Below are 14,713 nucleotides of genomic sequence, written 5' to 3' on the forward strand. Positions count from 1 at the left end.
CGCGCGCGCGCTCAGCATGGCGTCATCGCGGCGCGCCTCGCCGAGCTGCTCTGAAGGCTGGTGGGCGCAGATGGCGGCGGCGGCGGAGGCGGGCAGTGACGCGGGGCCTGCGCAGGAGCTGCTGGCGGCCTGGAACACCGTGAGCACCGGGCTGGTGCCTCCGGCCGCGCTGGGACTGGTGAGGCCCGAGTAGAGGGCGACGGGCCGGCGCGGGGTGCCTGGGGCCCCGAGCCCGCCGGCGCCCGTCCTGGCTTCCCTCTGTGTTCCACAGCCCTTCCCTCACGTGGGCCTGCGTCCCTGCGACGAATGGCGGCGGGGTTCTCGTGGCCTTCCATCCGCGCTGTCCCTTTCCCGCTTGTCCTCACCTGTCTCCACCCTCTCCGTCTCTGCGCTACGTCCCCTTCTCCTCACGGTTTTCTGTACTGCAGGCGTCCTCCCGGACTAGCGGTGCCGTTCCTCCAAAAGAGGAGGAGCTCCGGGCGGCGGTGGAGGTGCTCAGGGGCCACGGTCTGCACTCGGTCCTGGAGGAGTGGTTCGTAGAGGTGCTGCAGAACGATCTGCAGGCCAACATCTCCCTCGAGTTCTGGAATGCCATCTCTCAGCGCGAGAACTGTGCGGACGAACCCCAGTGCCTTCTGTTGCTGCTCGATGCTTTCGGTCTGCTGGAGAGCCGCCTGGATCCCTACTTGCGTAGTCTGGAGCTTCTGGAGAAATGGACTCGCTTGGGCTTGCTGATGGGCACCGGTGCTCAGGGGCTTCGGGAAAAGGTCCACACCACGTTGCGGGGCGTCCTGTTCTTTTCCACTCCCAGAGCTTTTCAGGAGATGATCCAGCGCCTCTATGGACGCTTTTTGAGAGTTTACATGCAGAGTAAGAGAAAGGGGGAAGGAGGCACAGACCCCGAACTGGAGGGGGAATTGGACAGCAGGTATGCTCGCCGCCGGTACTACCGCCTTCTGCAGAGCCCCCTGTGCGCGGGGTGCGGCAGTGACAAGCAGCAGTGCTGGTGCCGCCAAGCGCTGGAGCAGTTCCACCAGCTCAGCCAGGTCCTGTGAGTACTTGGCCTGCGTGTCCTGTGTCCCTGTCCCTCCTGGCTCCTGCTTGCCCCTCTGAGTCCAGCCGGTCCCTGCAAAGAGCTGGTGAGCTGGCTGGGGGTGGTCTCTGCCACTCGCCTTGGTCGCCACTTCTCAGGATGTGTGCGCTCTGAGTTTATACTTCTTGTCCTTGCCATAGGTGGATCTGTCATTCACCCTGGCTCAGGATTTTGTACTTTGCTTACGCTAAGATTCCATGATTCTAAGTTTTCCGGACTGTGCAGAATTCTGCTGTGCCTACTGTAGACTCTCAGAAGTGGAATGATGTTTGTCTTGGAATTGAGAAAAGTACGCTTGCTATTTCTGCTCTGTAGAGCAAGTCAGAGATTAGACCAGTGTGCTGGGCCAACTGATGGCCCTTCTAGCCTTCTGAGGAGGGAAGGATTCTATTGTCAGACCCAGTTCCTGTCGTAGGGGGTCCCTGATTCTCCGTGGGTGCTTACTTTTATAAGATATCTATTTTCCTTTTATTTATTTGGCTGTGTTGGGTCTTGGCTGCGGCACATGGGATCTTTTGTTGTGATGCATGGACTTCTCTCTGGTTGTGGCATGGGGGTTCAGTAGTTGAAGCATGGGAGCTTAGTTGCCCCATGACATATGGGATTTTAGTTCCCCGACCAGGAATTGAACCTGTATCCTCTGCATTGGGAGGATTCTTAACCCCTGGACCACTCGGGACATCCCGTGGCTCCTTATGATGATTTTGTCAATTTGAGTGAAGTGGCAGCTTCACTTTGTACTTTGTACTTTGTCAGTCTTCTCCCGGGACTGAGGTGGGGCATGTCCACAGAAGCTTTGTTCTCTTGGGACTTTCTGCCATCACGGGTCAGGATCAGCACCGAGAAGCAGAGACTGCTACATCTGTATCCATGTGGCCGGAGTAGTGACGTCTTTAGCTGTTGTTTGAGGGCCATTGGTAGGAGATGAACGAGGCCTTGGCCTCAGTAGCCAGAGATGCTGACCCCTTGGGGAGAGCAGAGGTGCCTTATCGGTGCTTTGTCATCTCGGCGGCTCTGCCTTGAATTCCCCGGTGCAGTTTTGCCCCAGCGGGAGGGCTGCAGGAGGCGCGTGCTGAGGGTGCGGGGCGGGTGCGTGTGCTGTGCACTCCACTGGCGGGGCTCTCCTCCAGGCACAGGCTCAGTCTGCTGGAGCGGGTCAGCGCCGAGGCTGTGACGAGCACCCTGCACCAGGTGACCCGGGAGCGGATGGAGGACCGTTGTCGGGGCGAGTACGAGCGCTCCTTCCTGCGTGAGTTCCACAAGGTGAGGCCCCGCCACCTGTGGACAAGAGAAGAGGTTGCTGGCGAAACTGACTAGACGCCTTGGCTTTAGAAGCGGGCGGAGTGTGGTGACCTGGGTGAATCAGGACGCTGCTGGTGATTGAAGCTGTCTTGGTGCTGGGTGGAGGCTGGTCATCCTGGGCCCACCCTGGCGCCAGCAAGGAAGAACCTGTGACGTGCTTCGTGAGATCTGTGCAGGGTCACATGGCCAGAGGCAGCCCCAAGGTCTGGGATGTCCCAGCGAGGGGCCTTGGGGCGTCCGTGCTGTTGGGGCGTGGCCTGGGGGCTGCCCTGGGCTGCACAGCGTGGTGGGAGGGCTGGGCCCAGCCGTGGGCCTCTGAGCCGGCCCCACTTCCCACCCGCCCCGCTCTGCTGTGTCCTGCCGCCTGTCTCCTGAGGACGCAGGTGTGCTGCGACGCTGAGGGTGGGGGTGGTGTTCAGTGCAAGGGTCCCTGCAGTGGGGTGTAGCGCACACCCGGAGGCCCGGGGATAGCTGTGCTGTTCCAGATGGCAGACTGTCCAGGCCATCTTGCCAGCGGCTGGGTGCGTGGTCCCCAGGGCGTGTCCATCCACTCAGACGCAGCTGAGAGCACTCTGTGAGAGCTACTGCGGCCGGAGATGAGCCTGGTGCTAGTGTGCAGGGGCGGGCGGGGGGGGGCTGGGTGTGTGTTGGGGGAGGCCCCTTTAGGCCCCCATCTGCTGATTTCACTGTGCTCTTGGTCTCAGACAGGTGGCCTGGGGTTCCCAAGGCCCAGCCTGCGGCGGGTAGCTGTACCTCTGCCCTGGGCTTGGCCCCTGGAGCCCCACACCTGTGCTCTCCCGACAGTGGATCGAGAGAGTGGTCGGCTGGCTGGGCAAGGTGTTCCTGCAGGATGGCCCCAGCAGGCCCGCGTCCCCAGAGCCGGGCCCCATGCTGCGCCGATGGCGCTGCCACGTGCAGAGGTTCTTCTACCGCATCTACGCTGGCCTGCGCATTGAGGAGCTCTTCAGCATCATCCGAGGTCGGCCCGCCCGCTGGGAGCCCCTTCCCTCGCCTCTGCCCTCAGCCTGGGCTGGGGGTCAGGGACACCCGGGCCCCGCACAGCGTCTGCATTGGGCAGGAGAGGCGCTGTGTCTGCCCCCTCGCTCTGCACTGGCCCTTGGGCTCTGCTCCGCCCATCTGCCCCTCGGGGTGGCTGTGCTCAAGGGTGCGGGTCCCAGAGGGCACAGGGGCCACACCAGGCCCCCCGCAGGGCCTCTCTCTGCGGCCTGTGGAGGTGTGGCTGCTCACCCTCCAGGCCTCCGTCCAGCTGTCTGTGGGCACACCACGTGTGCACATACCAGGACCAGCCCTTCCCCACAGACTTCCCAGACTCGAGGCCTGCTGTGGAAGACCTCAAGTACTGCCTGGAGAGGACCGACCAGAGGCCGCAGCTGCTTGTGTCCCTCAGGGCCGCCCTGGAGACGCGGCTGCTCCACCCAGGTGCCGCGGCAGGCCCACCCACCTTTGCCCTCAGGGCCCAGACCCGGGACCTGCACGTCACCTGACCGGGGTGTCTACCTCCGCGTCATTGTGTTGCTCGGGGTCTCCCATCCCGACTGCAGGCGTGAACACGTGTGACATCATCACCCTATACATCTCCGCCATCAAGGCACTGCGCGTGCTGGACCCGTCCATGGTTGTCCTGGAGGTGGCCTGTGAGCCCATTCGCCGGTACCTGCGGTGAGCACGGGGCAGCTGAGGGAACCCTCAGGGCCCGCAGCCCCACTTGTGCAGCTGAGCCCCCTGCAGGCCTTGGTGGAGTGAAAGGACGTGGTCCTCTGAGCGCCAGGTGCCCTCCCGGGCCGGGCAGCCCAAGCTGGGCACCTTCCTTTTGCCATTGCTGGCTCTGGGCCTGCAGCTCAGGGTCACCACACCTGTATGCAGCTCCAGGGCCAGGTCAGCACAGACAGACACACAGGCTCAACTTTGCCTCGTTGCAAGCTGGCCCAGGGCTGACGGGAAGGATCAGTCTCGTGTTGGCCTTTTCAACCCGAGGAACAGAGCCTCTTGACTCTTGGCCAGGGAGCGCAGCCAGCCAGGAGCCCCTGGGAGGCAGTAGAGACGAGCCTGCTGCCCCCTGGCCCTGCGATGCCTGGCCCGGGTCTGTCCTGTCATCTCAGCCCCGGATGCAGGAAACGGTGGCCTTTTAATTTTGGGGTTGGCAATGGAATGATGGTCTTGCCTTTAACATGTGACTTTTGGGTGCTGCCTGAGGGGGTTGGTGGGGTTACGGGGGTTAGCTGGAGCAGGCAGCGAGGGCTTGTGTCCACCAGGACGCGGGAGGACACGGTGCGGCAGATTGTGGCGGGGCTGACCGGGGACTCGGATGGGACGGGGGACCTGGCTGTTGAGCTGTCCAAGACGGACCCTGCGAGCCTGGAGACCGGGCAGGACAGCGAGGATGACTCTGGCGAGCCGGAGGACTGGGTCCCTGACCCCGTGGACGCAGATCCAGGTCAGTGGCGGGCAGCCCTGCGAGGCCTGGGGTCACTGAGGGGCCCAGTCGGGTTGGAGCTCTGGCCTCCAGGTTGTCGCTGCATGTCTCGAGCTTGAGGAGGCCCGTGGTCCGTGCCCGACCTGGCCTGGTTCCCCAGGGTGCTTCCCCTGGCCAGCTGGGCCCCCGTGGGCAGTGGCCCCATCAGAGCCCAGGGCTTGCCCTGCCTGCCGCGCTCCCCCCCAGCCCCAGCCCCGGCCCTGCTGCTTCCGCTGGAGGAGGGGCAGGTTCTGCACGTCTGCACAGGGGACCCAGAGCCAGGCCTCACATGGGGGTGCAGTGGGCAGGCCGCTTGGCGCAGACAGTGCCACCTCCATGTCTGAGGTGCCTGTGTGCCTGGCCTCCAGGGAAGTCCAGCTCTAAGCGGCGCTCCTCGGACATCATCAGCCTGCTGGTCAGCATCTACGGCAGCAAGGACCTCTTCATCAATGAGTACCGCTCGCTGCTGGCCGACCGCCTGCTGCACCAGTTCAGCTTCAGCCCCGAGCGGTGAGGCCTGCGGGGGGCGCCCCGCGTCCGAGGGAGGCTTGGCCCTGACTCAGGACGGTTGTCTTCTGTCGCGGTCCCCAGGCCCGGCAGGGACCAGCTTGTGCTCGACCACTGCCCCGGGTGCCTGGGGACCGCCCGGGAACTTGGAGTGGCTGCTCCTAGGGCTCCCGCCTGGCCTGCTGGGCTGGGGACATCCCTGCTCCGGGGACGGGGGTGCAGGCTGGTGGGTGTTGCCCTGTAGGGGCTGGCTGGGGCAGAGGCGCTGCACCCCTCAGAGATGCATCCTTGCAGGGAAATCCGTAACGTGGAGCTGCTGAAGCTGCGCTTTGGCGAGGCCCCGATGCACTTCTGTGAGGTCATGCTCAAGGTGGGCACCCGGGCTCCGCACAGCCACCTGGTCCCCCCCCCGCCCAGACCCTCAGGAGGCCTGTCTCCCCAGGACATGGCGGACTCGCGCCGCATCAATGCCAACATCCGGGAGGAGGACGAGAAGCGGCCCGCCGAGGAGCAGCCGCCTTTTGGAGTCTACGCTGTCATCCTGTCCAGCGAGTTCTGGCCACCCTTCAAGGATGAGAAGCTGGAGGTCCCCGAGGACATCAGGGAGGCCCTGGAGGTCTACTGCCGGAAGTACGAGAAGCTGAAGGTAGGGCCGCGCTGCTGGGAGTCCTCGTCTGTGCTCCGGGACCCGTGCCCTCCGCTCTCTCTCCCGGGACCCGTGTGTGCATGTGCACGCACCTCCTCGTGTGTGCACCTGCCCGTTTGTGTGTGTGCGCCCTCTGCGCTCTGCTGTGCCTGATGCTGCTGGCGTGAGTCTTGACCCTGAGCTGCCTCTGCAGCATCCACCTGCCTGTTCTCAGAACCCGGGGCTGGCAGCCATGCTCAGCCCAGGACACCCGCCGAGTCCCCTCCGTGGGTGTCTCCAGGGAGTCTCCTGGCTTCTCTTGTGGTGTTTGGCGGCTCCTCTGGGTTTGCTGCGAGCCGGCGCCAAGGAGGGCTGGGTGCGGCTGTTAAGGCTGAGGACCCGAGGTCCTGAGTGGGGAGAGGCTCAGCGCTGGAGAGCTGATCCCAGGGGCTTCCTTCCAGAGCCAGGGGAGCCCGCCTGTGCACCCCACCTCAGCCCCGCACACCCCTTCCTGGCTGAAGACATCTAAGGGGCCCTCCCCAGCCTCCCTCTGTGCCCCAACCCGCCTGTCAGGAGAGGCCCCACCGGCTTCCTCCAGGGCGTCCCCCTGGGTCCGAAGGCGGACTCAGACACGGACCCCTGCTCAGGCTGGTGCGCCCGATGAGACGGCTGCCCTCCAGCTGGATGCTGGAGCGCCTGGGGGGGAGCTGGGGCAGTGCCACGGGGCCTCTGCTCCCTGCAGCGGGTCTCCTGCCTGAGGTGGTGCCGCACATGTGGGGGTGCTGTGCCCTCTGCCGCTGGCCGCACCGCTGCCCCACACAGACCCGAGCTGCAGTTGAAAAGGTATGGTTTGGAGCCGCAGCACCTGGTTAGGACCTGGCCAGCTGCCAACCGTGGAGAGCTTCAGTGTCATGCCCCCTTCAGAGCCATGGGGGCTGCAGGCAGCGCTTGGCCCAGAGTCACCCCGCCGGTGTCCCCGGTGGTGGCCGTGACAAAGCCCACAGACAGGTGCCTTAAACATAACGGAGACCTGCTCCCTCGGTGGCGGCATCTGCTGAGGGCATTTTTGATGCCAGCAGAAACTCAAGTCAGGGTGTTCGCAGGGCCTCGCCCCCTCCACAGGCTCCGAGAGAGGATCCTCCGGCCTCGCGGTGGCCGAGCTCCACGTGCTCCTGGCTGTGGGTGTGTCACTTTGAGCCCGGCTTGTGTCACCCAGCCTCTCCCAGTGTCTGTGTGCAGAGTCCCCTCTTCCTCTGAGGACCCCAGGCCCCGCTCCGTGTGACCACACCTTAGCGAGCTGCCTTTAGGGACCCAGGCTAGCATCCCTGCCCTGCTGCTGAGGCCTCAGCCTGTGGGTGTCCATGCAGGTCTCTGCATCCAGCGCCCAGACCGGGGCACCCACGCCTCTCCTGGGCCTCCTGTGCTGGTTCCGGGACACTGCGGCTTGATGTGGCTTTGACACAGCTCACCTCTCGGGCCCCGTGGCCCGCAGAGTACGTGGCGTGGAGTGCTCCTTTGGGCTCGCCAGTCCTCCTCGGTTTCCCCCTCAATTCACACGAGCGGTGAGGAAGCTGCAGGCTGCACTTCCCACGCTTCACTTGGAAATCTCAGCCCAGTGTCCCGCGTCTCCCTCCAGCCCTGCTCGCCCCAGCAGAGCTCATCTCTGCTGCTCTTTCAGCGGTCGCCTTGCAGTCGTTTCCCGTGGCGCTGCAACAGGCCTCACCAGAAGGGCCTTTTTGGTCATGTTTCTCCCAGTAGTCTCCCCAGGGCAAACCCGGCTTTCACGAGCACGCAGCTCAGAACGTTCCAGTCCTCCCCTCCCCCAGCGCCACAACCACAGCCGTGTTTCTGGGGAAGGTGTTTGCTCCGGTGGCACCCTCCGCCCGCGCTGCAGTCCACTGCCGTCCTGCGGGGCCATGGCAAAGCCCACTTGCCAGGTGGCAGAGCTGTAGGCCCTGCTCCTGGCCCTGCAGGCCGGGTCTGTGATGGAGGGCGGGGCGGGGCTTCAGGCGAGTCCCTCCCCCATCTTCCAGCTCCGCTCTGCTTCCTGTGTCTGGTACCACCCTCCCTCTGACCCGTACACCAGTCTATTAGGTTAGGTCCCACGTCGCTCCCAGACCTCGCCTTCCCTACCGACATCCGCAGGTCAGGTCACATTCTGAGGTCCTGGGATCAAGACGTGGGCATGTCTCATGGGGACACGGTGGCTTGGCTCTTGGGTGCTGCTGACTGAGGGGAGGGAACTGGAAGCCCACCGGGTGCTCGTCTGGCTGCCACTGCAGCTGCCACCTGCCGGGTGGGAACTGGAGCCCTTCCCCGCCTGCTCCCGGGTTGTAAAGCCTGGTCCAGTGGGACCCGCCAAACGACCTGCGCTGATCCCGCCCTCCCCAGGCCATGCGGACGCTCAGCTGGAAGCACACCCTGGGCTTGGTGACAATGGACGTGGAGCTGGCTGACCGCACCCTGTCTGTTGCAGTGACCCCGGTGCAGGCTGTGGTCTTGCTGTATTTCCAGGACCAAGGTGAGCTCCCCAGCCGTGCCCCACCCCCGATCCCTCGGCCACGCCCCGCTCCCCGAGGAGGGTGGGCGGGCCCGGGTGGCTCCCCGCCCCCAGCCCCTCCCCCAGGCTCTGCCCGTCCCGCCAAGCTGGGCCCGTGAGGCCGAGGGGCACAGCCGAGTCCGCCTACCCACACCCCGCCGCCTGTCCGCAGCCAGCTGGGGCCTGGAGGAGCTGAGCGAGGCGGTGAAGATGCCGGCCGCGCTGCTGCGGCGCCGCCTGTCCGTGTGGCTGCAGCAGGGCGTGCTGCGCGAGGAGCCGGCTGGCACCTTCTCGGTGGTGGAGGAGGAGCGGCCGCAGGACCGGGACAGCATGGTGCTGGTCGACAGCGACGACGAGAGCGACTCGGGCCTGGCTTCGCAGGCTGACCAGAAGGAGGAGGAGCTGCTGGTAAGACCGGCCCGCCCGCGGGGGCGGGGGGCGGGGGGCGGGGCGGGGCGGTGTAACCGCGGCTGTTCCCCCAGCTCTTCTGGACGTACATCCAGGCCATGCTGACCAACCTGGAGAGCCTGTCGCTGGAGCGCATCTACAGCATGCTGCGCATGTTCGTGGTCACCGGCCCCGCGCTGGCCGAGATCGACCTGCAGGAGCTCCAGGGCTTCCTGCAGAGGAAGGTGCGCGACCAGCAGCTTGTCTACTCCGCCGGCGTCTACCGCCTGCCCAAGAGCTGCGGCTGAGCCGCGCCAGGCCCCGCCCGCCCCCCGAGTGCGAGTAAAGAGACGGTTCTTCATCCTCTGTGTCCTGTCGGTTCTGTGGCCCCAGGGACGCGTGCTCAGGCCCTCCCCCGCCACCGACTCTGGGCGTGTGCTCCAGTTCTGCACACTGGCCTCCCCGCAGCCAGGCAGAGCGGGTTCCCCCAGGAGGGGGAGCTGCACACCTGTGTGGGCTCCAGGCTGGGAGGAGTCCTGGCACGTGATTGTCTGGTCACCGTGGCCAGTGGAGGCCCACGTCAGGCTCGTGGCTCCAGCCAACTGGGAAACAGACCTCCTGGATCTCCCCCCAAGGGCCTCCAGCTCTGGCCTTTGAGAGAACTCCTCGGGGTCCCCCTCCCTCTACCCGGCCTGAGGGTCCAGCCCCCCCAGTGCTGGGCTGAGAGCCCCAGGGCGGCTCCCGTGGCCTTGGGGTGCTGTCAGAACGTGTGAGGCGGGTGGGCAGACAGGCGGCCCCTGGGAAGCCGAGAACTCGCGTCTGCAGCACAAGCAGCTGCCAGCGTCCCCGCTGTGGTCCAGCAGGCAGTGTTGGGGTCTGACAGTGAGGCCTGCTTCCCGAAAGACCCACCCCTCCCACGCCCCTGAGGTGTGGTCAGGGCGCCCGGGGGCCTGGCTGTTCCCCTCTGGAGAGGCTGGGCCCAGGGAGGCAGCCACCCCCAGGGTTGCGCACAGGCCCTGTCCAGCCACTCTGGGGGCCCAGCACTGGCCTCGCCTCAGCTCCCGGGAGGCGGTGGGGTGGGTGTTGGCGGTGCCAGGCCCGAGGCCTTCGAGCTGTGCTGGGCACTGCAGCCCAACCTTCATCCATCCAGCTTGTCTGGCTGGACTCGCTCAGGCCTGGTGGCACTGCTCCCCAGGTGACCAAGGCCCTTCAGGACAAGTGTCTCCACTGCCCCGTCCTCCACAGGGCACGCCCGGCCCCCAGGACCCCCTGGCTCCCTTAGTCTGCGCCCCAGCGCCCCCACCTGTCCTGCTCGAGGGCCCCAGTGCTGGTTCTGCTTCCAGGGCTCTTTTTTTTTTGGCCACACCAAGAGTCATCTGGGGGTCTCAGTTCCCCAATCAGGGGCTGAACCCGAGCTGTGGCAGGGGCACCCGGAGTCCTGACCGCTGGGCCACCAGGAGCTCGCTCTAGGACGCCTCCTTACGCCCCAGGGTGGGGCTTCCCGTGGGGTTTGAAGGAGGATGTGGAGGGCCTAGCAGAGCCTGAGTGGTCTGCGGACGCTGAGAGGCCAGCAGGTGTCCCCCTTGGACTTGGCCTGCCGGGGGGCTGTGCTGTGGTCATGGGAAGAGGACTTCCTGCCTGGCACTGGGCTGGGCCTGTCCTCCTCGTCCTAGACCGGGTGAAACCGGCTGGACCGGCCTGGCAGGGTGGCAGGTGGCAGTGCCGGCCCCTGGGCGTGGACACACCTGCCCCGAGTCCCCCTGGACTCAGTTTGTGGATCAGTGTGGTGAAACCCAGCGTCTCAAGTCCGTGCCTCACTCATCGGGTGCAGAGGTGTGCCAGGAGCCACCCCCAGGAGGTGGCCCCGTGCAAGGGTCAGGGAGGGCCCCGGCAACCAGGGCTTGGCTGCAGCCCCCAGTGCGCTGGAGGGCCAGGCGTGGGACAGGCCTTTCCTCCTGCGGCCTGAGTCTGCCTGGCAGGCCCTTAGGGGAAGAGGGGGAGGGCTGCGGTTAACCTTGACCTTCCACAAGCCGCACCTGCCTGGTGTGTGGGAAGGTCACACAGGGAACAGACTGTGGAGCTGGCCGTGAGTTCTAACTAACAACACAACTAACCCAGAGCTCCAGACGCTTCATAGTGGTTTCAGAGCTGCCTGCTCCTCAAAGGTGTTCTGCAAATACTGCCGGGTCCAGGCCCAGGCCTCCTGCTTGTCTCAGTCTTGGGGGGAGAGTGGTGACATCAGTCAGCTGCACCCCAGGCCACCCCCTTACCCCGCCACCAAGCTGCTGCAGCCCTCATTCTGACAAACGGAGGCTGGGGCTTGCCTGCTGTGGCCCTCTGGCTTTCCAGGCCGCCGCCTCCCTGACCCAGGGGCCCAAGTACAGGTGGTACCGCTTCCCGTGGTCTTCCCCCAAGGCCAGGGGAGCCCCCTGCCGCCCTGCCTCAGATGGCCAGGGCACTCCAGGCTGCCCTACCAGCCCCGTCCATCCTGGGGTCGCCCACCTGGGGCTCCCTGAGGCCCCCAGCACCCAGGGCAGCGAAGCTCCATGCGAGGCCCTGCCCCCGCCCTCCTTGCCTCACAGCTCCATTGTGAGGTCAGCGCCTTCCGCCGAGCCCCGGCCAGAGGTGTGCGGCGGGCCGGGGGCTGGACATGGCCGCCTGTCCCCAGCCCGGCTCCTGCCTTCCCGGTGGCCCCCTCGGCCTCGTGTGTCTGTCCCTTTTGCTCATCCCTGCTGCAGGTGCGGCCCCCCCAGCCCCGCCCGCACCATCCAGGCCCAGGGGCCACAGGGACAGGGTTCAGGGGTCAGCCACTGGCAGGTGACGCGGGCCCCTTGGCTGCCCGGGCCGTGTCTCTGCAGCCGGAACCTACTGCGAGTGCAGCCTTGGCCTCAGCCGCGAGGCCCTCATCGCCCTGCTGGTGGTTCTGGCGGGCATCAGCGCTAGCTGCTTCTGCGCCCTCGTCATCGTGGCCGTTGGTGTCATTCGAGCCAAGGGGTGCGTGAGTCCCAGGGCTGACTGGCGGGGTGGGGGGGCTGTGGGTCAGGCTGTCCCCCTGGGCTCCCGGTCTCACCGCGTGAGGTCAGCAGGGCCTTGGGAAGGACGTCTCCCAGGCTGGGATGGGGAAAGGTGTGTGGGGGCACCTCTGGAGGCAGCCACGTTGGTCACAGACTCACGCCTTACCTTTGTCCCCCCCACCCCAGTGAAACGTGCCCCGCACACATGGACAGCAGGTGAGTGACCCCAGGAGAGGGCCCTGAGGGTGAGCTGGGCCCTGAGGGTGAGCTGGGCCCCGAGGGGAGGGCCCCGAGGGTGAGCTGGGCCCCGAGGGGAGGGCCCCGAGGGGAGGGCCCCAAGGGTGAGCTGGGTCCCGAGGGTGAGCTGGGCCCCTGGAGGGGGAGGCCGCCTGGGAGGCGGAGGCCTGGGTGGTCGGCGCTACCCGCAGCCGGCCTGAACTGGGCCGTGGTGCGCAGGATGGTGGGGCACTTCGGGGTGCAGGAAGACCGTATGGACCTGCGCACGGTGCATGTGGAGTCCCACCTCATGGACCCCGACATGGCGGTCCCCATGATGCGGCCCCTGGAAGAGCATGGGCTGATGACCATCACCATGGACTCGACCCTGGAGGAGCCGCCCCCCCCGCCTGAGTAGGGCTTCGGGCGTGGGGGGAGGGGAATTAAACAGTATTTAGTTACTCTGTGCTGTCCTCCCTGGGCCCCTCTGGGGGGTGTCTGTGGTGGGGGGGCCCTGCACACACCTGGTCGCCCCCTTTCTCTTCAGTGGGGTGCCTGCTCTAGGCTCGCACTGTCCACCCTCCAGGCAGGGGTCCACACTCTGGGTGTCTGCACTTCCTGCATGCCTCAGCCTGGCTCCTGCCTGCCCCTGCCTGTGGCTTCCTCCAGTGAAGCCCGAAGGCCCCCGCCCCCACCCCACCCCGGGAAAACGCCAGGACAGGACCTGTGACTCGGCCGAGTCCAGGGAAGCAGCATGTGACCAGAGGACTTGGGCTGATGCCCCTGCCCCACCCACCTGTCTCTTGGAGGTTCCGGGAGAGCCCTTGGGGGACGGGGGGTGGAGGGGGTGCAGGGGACTGCCTCTGCTTCCTCAGGGGTGCCGTCCTCCCCCTGCCCCCCACCACATCTCCTGGACCCCAGGCTCAGGGGCCGTTCAGCCGTCCACCATAGGGATGGGGCCGTTCTAGGTGGGGACTGCTGTGTGTGCCCTGGATCACTTGCTGAGTGGAGACGGGGCCGGGGGTGGGGGGGGGGGCGGTGCGGGTGACCAGCAGGACGCACTGGCTCCCACGTTGCGTGTCGCTGCGGTGAGTTCAGCGGGGGAGAGATTGTGGGGGATAGCGTGGTCCAGTTGCTCAGGCCTCCTGGGGTCGCGGGATGGCGCACCACACAGGTGAGGAAGGGGCGCGGTCTTTACAGCGCTGCTGGCCTGGAGCCAAGTGGAGCCCAGAGCTTCGGGACAGGTGGCTGGCAGTGCTCTGCCTCTGGCTGGCTGCCCAGCCTCCGCCCTAGGCGCGGGACCAGCCGTGGGACAGGAACTGCCTGTGCTCAGGCCGGAGAGTTAACGTTTGTGCGGGAGCCGCAGGGACCGACCCTCTCCTACGGTAACACGCGGACAGCGGACCTCCACGATTCTCCCCATGCGGAGTCCCTCCTTTCCCTCGTGGGGGCCGCCGCCGCCGCTGCAGCTGCTACTACTGCTGTTGCCGTGGCCAGTCTGGACCCAGGTGCCCGCCGCAGCCGCCTCCTGGGCAACCCCGGGCGCCCTAGACTGCCCCGAGGCGTGCGTGTGCGCGCCGGGGGGCCAGGCCAACTGCTCGGGGCGCGCGCTGCCCGCCGTGCCAGGGGGCTTGAACTGGCGCGTCCGCGTGCTGCTGCTGAACCACAACCGCGTGTACGCGCTGCCTCCCGGCGCCTTCGCGGACGCCGGCGCGCTGCTCCGCCTGGACCTGCGCGAGAACGGACTGCGCTGGGTGCACGCGCGGGCCTTCTGGGGCCTGGGCGCGCTGGAGCAGCTCGACCTCAGCGCCAACCAGCTAGAGGCGCTGCTGCCCGGCACCTTCGCGCCACTGCGCGCGCTGCGCGCCCTCTCTCTGGCTGAGAACCGGCTGGCGCGCCTAGAGCCCGCGGCGCTGGGCGCGCTCCCGCTGCTGCGCGCGCTCAGCCTGCACGACAACGACCTGCCTGCGCTCGCGTCCGGGCTCCTGGCGGGCCTGCCGAATCTCAACACGCTGCGCCTGCGCGGCAACCCCTGGACCTGTGGCTGCGCGCTGCGCCCGCTCTGCGCCTGGCTTCGCGGACACCCGCGGCACGCGCCAGGTGAGCCCTCGGGGGCGCGGACGGGCCGGGCGGGCCGCTACCCCCACAACCGTCTGACGCAGCGCCCGTGTCCCGCAGAGGCCGAGACGCTGCTTTGCGTGTCGCCGGGGCGCCTGACGCTCAGCCCCTTGACCGCCTTCCCGGAGGCCGCCTTCAGCCACTGCGCGCGGCCCCTTGCCGCCCGGGATCTGGCCGTGGTCTACGCTCTCGGGCCCGTCTCCTTCCTCGCTAGCCTGGCCGCCTGTCTGGCCCTGGGCTCCGCGTTCACCGCCTGCGGCGCTCGCCAGCGCCGCCGCCACCGCGCCGCCGCCCGCCGCCAGCAGAGGAGGCAGCCCGATCCTGGCCCCCGCACGGCCTCGCCTGCGGCCACCGCCTCTCAAGCTTGAGAGGCTGCCGCCGCCCTCGAACCTCCCCCTACCTGCTTGCCCCCTCCGCACCCCTGACAGGCGTCAACAAG

At 66.8% G+C, this 14,713-nt stretch overlaps 3 protein-coding genes across 4 annotated transcripts; all 3 read left to right on the top strand.

Annotated features, from left to right (window-relative positions):
• Positions 1-4: 4 nt before the first annotated feature.
• On the top strand, positions 5-9,287 carry ANAPC2 (anaphase promoting complex subunit 2). Of its 2 annotated transcripts, XM_043916252.1 has the most exons (13): positions 5-178; positions 429-1,051; positions 2,224-2,356; positions 3,200-3,374; positions 3,716-3,835; positions 3,958-4,075; positions 4,669-4,850; positions 5,237-5,378; positions 5,670-5,745; positions 5,818-6,021; positions 8,392-8,521; positions 8,712-8,947; positions 9,022-9,287. In XM_043916252.1, exons 1-13 carry the CDS (start codon positions 17-19, stop codon positions 9,232-9,234), a joined length of 2,514 nt encoding a protein of 837 aa, XP_043772187.1. In that variant the 5' UTR covers positions 5-16; the 3' UTR covers positions 9,235-9,287. The 2 variants fall into 2 exon arrangements, with proteins under 2 accessions (XP_043772187.1, XP_043772189.1); XM_043916254.1 differs by lacking the exons at positions 8,392-8,521; positions 8,712-8,947; positions 9,022-9,287 and adding an exon at positions 6,119-8,372 and having other exon boundaries at positions 5,818-6,064.
• A 1,422-nt stretch (positions 9,288-10,709) lies between these two features.
• Positions 10,710-12,879, top strand: TMEM210 (transmembrane protein 210). The gene is made up of 4 exons (XM_043917544.1): positions 10,710-11,664; positions 11,785-11,920; positions 12,127-12,156; positions 12,397-12,879. Exons 1-4 carry the CDS (start codon positions 11,577-11,579, stop codon positions 12,572-12,574), a joined length of 432 nt encoding a protein of 143 aa, XP_043773479.1. The 5' UTR covers positions 10,710-11,576; the 3' UTR covers positions 12,575-12,879.
• Positions 12,880-13,297: 418 nt separating this feature from the next.
• On the top strand, positions 13,298-14,662 carry LRRC26 (leucine rich repeat containing 26). Its single transcript, XM_043917543.1, has 2 exons — positions 13,298-14,256; positions 14,335-14,662. Exons 1-2 carry the CDS (start codon positions 13,578-13,580, stop codon positions 14,640-14,642), a joined length of 987 nt encoding a protein of 328 aa, XP_043773478.1. The 5' UTR covers positions 13,298-13,577; the 3' UTR covers positions 14,643-14,662.
• Positions 14,663-14,713: the final 51 nt, after the last annotated feature.

This window comes from Cervus elaphus, chromosome 11, assembly GCF_910594005.1.
Source record: "Cervus elaphus chromosome 11, mCerEla1.1, whole genome shotgun sequence".
NCBI lineage: Eukaryota > Metazoa > Chordata > Mammalia > Artiodactyla > Cervidae > Cervus > Cervus elaphus.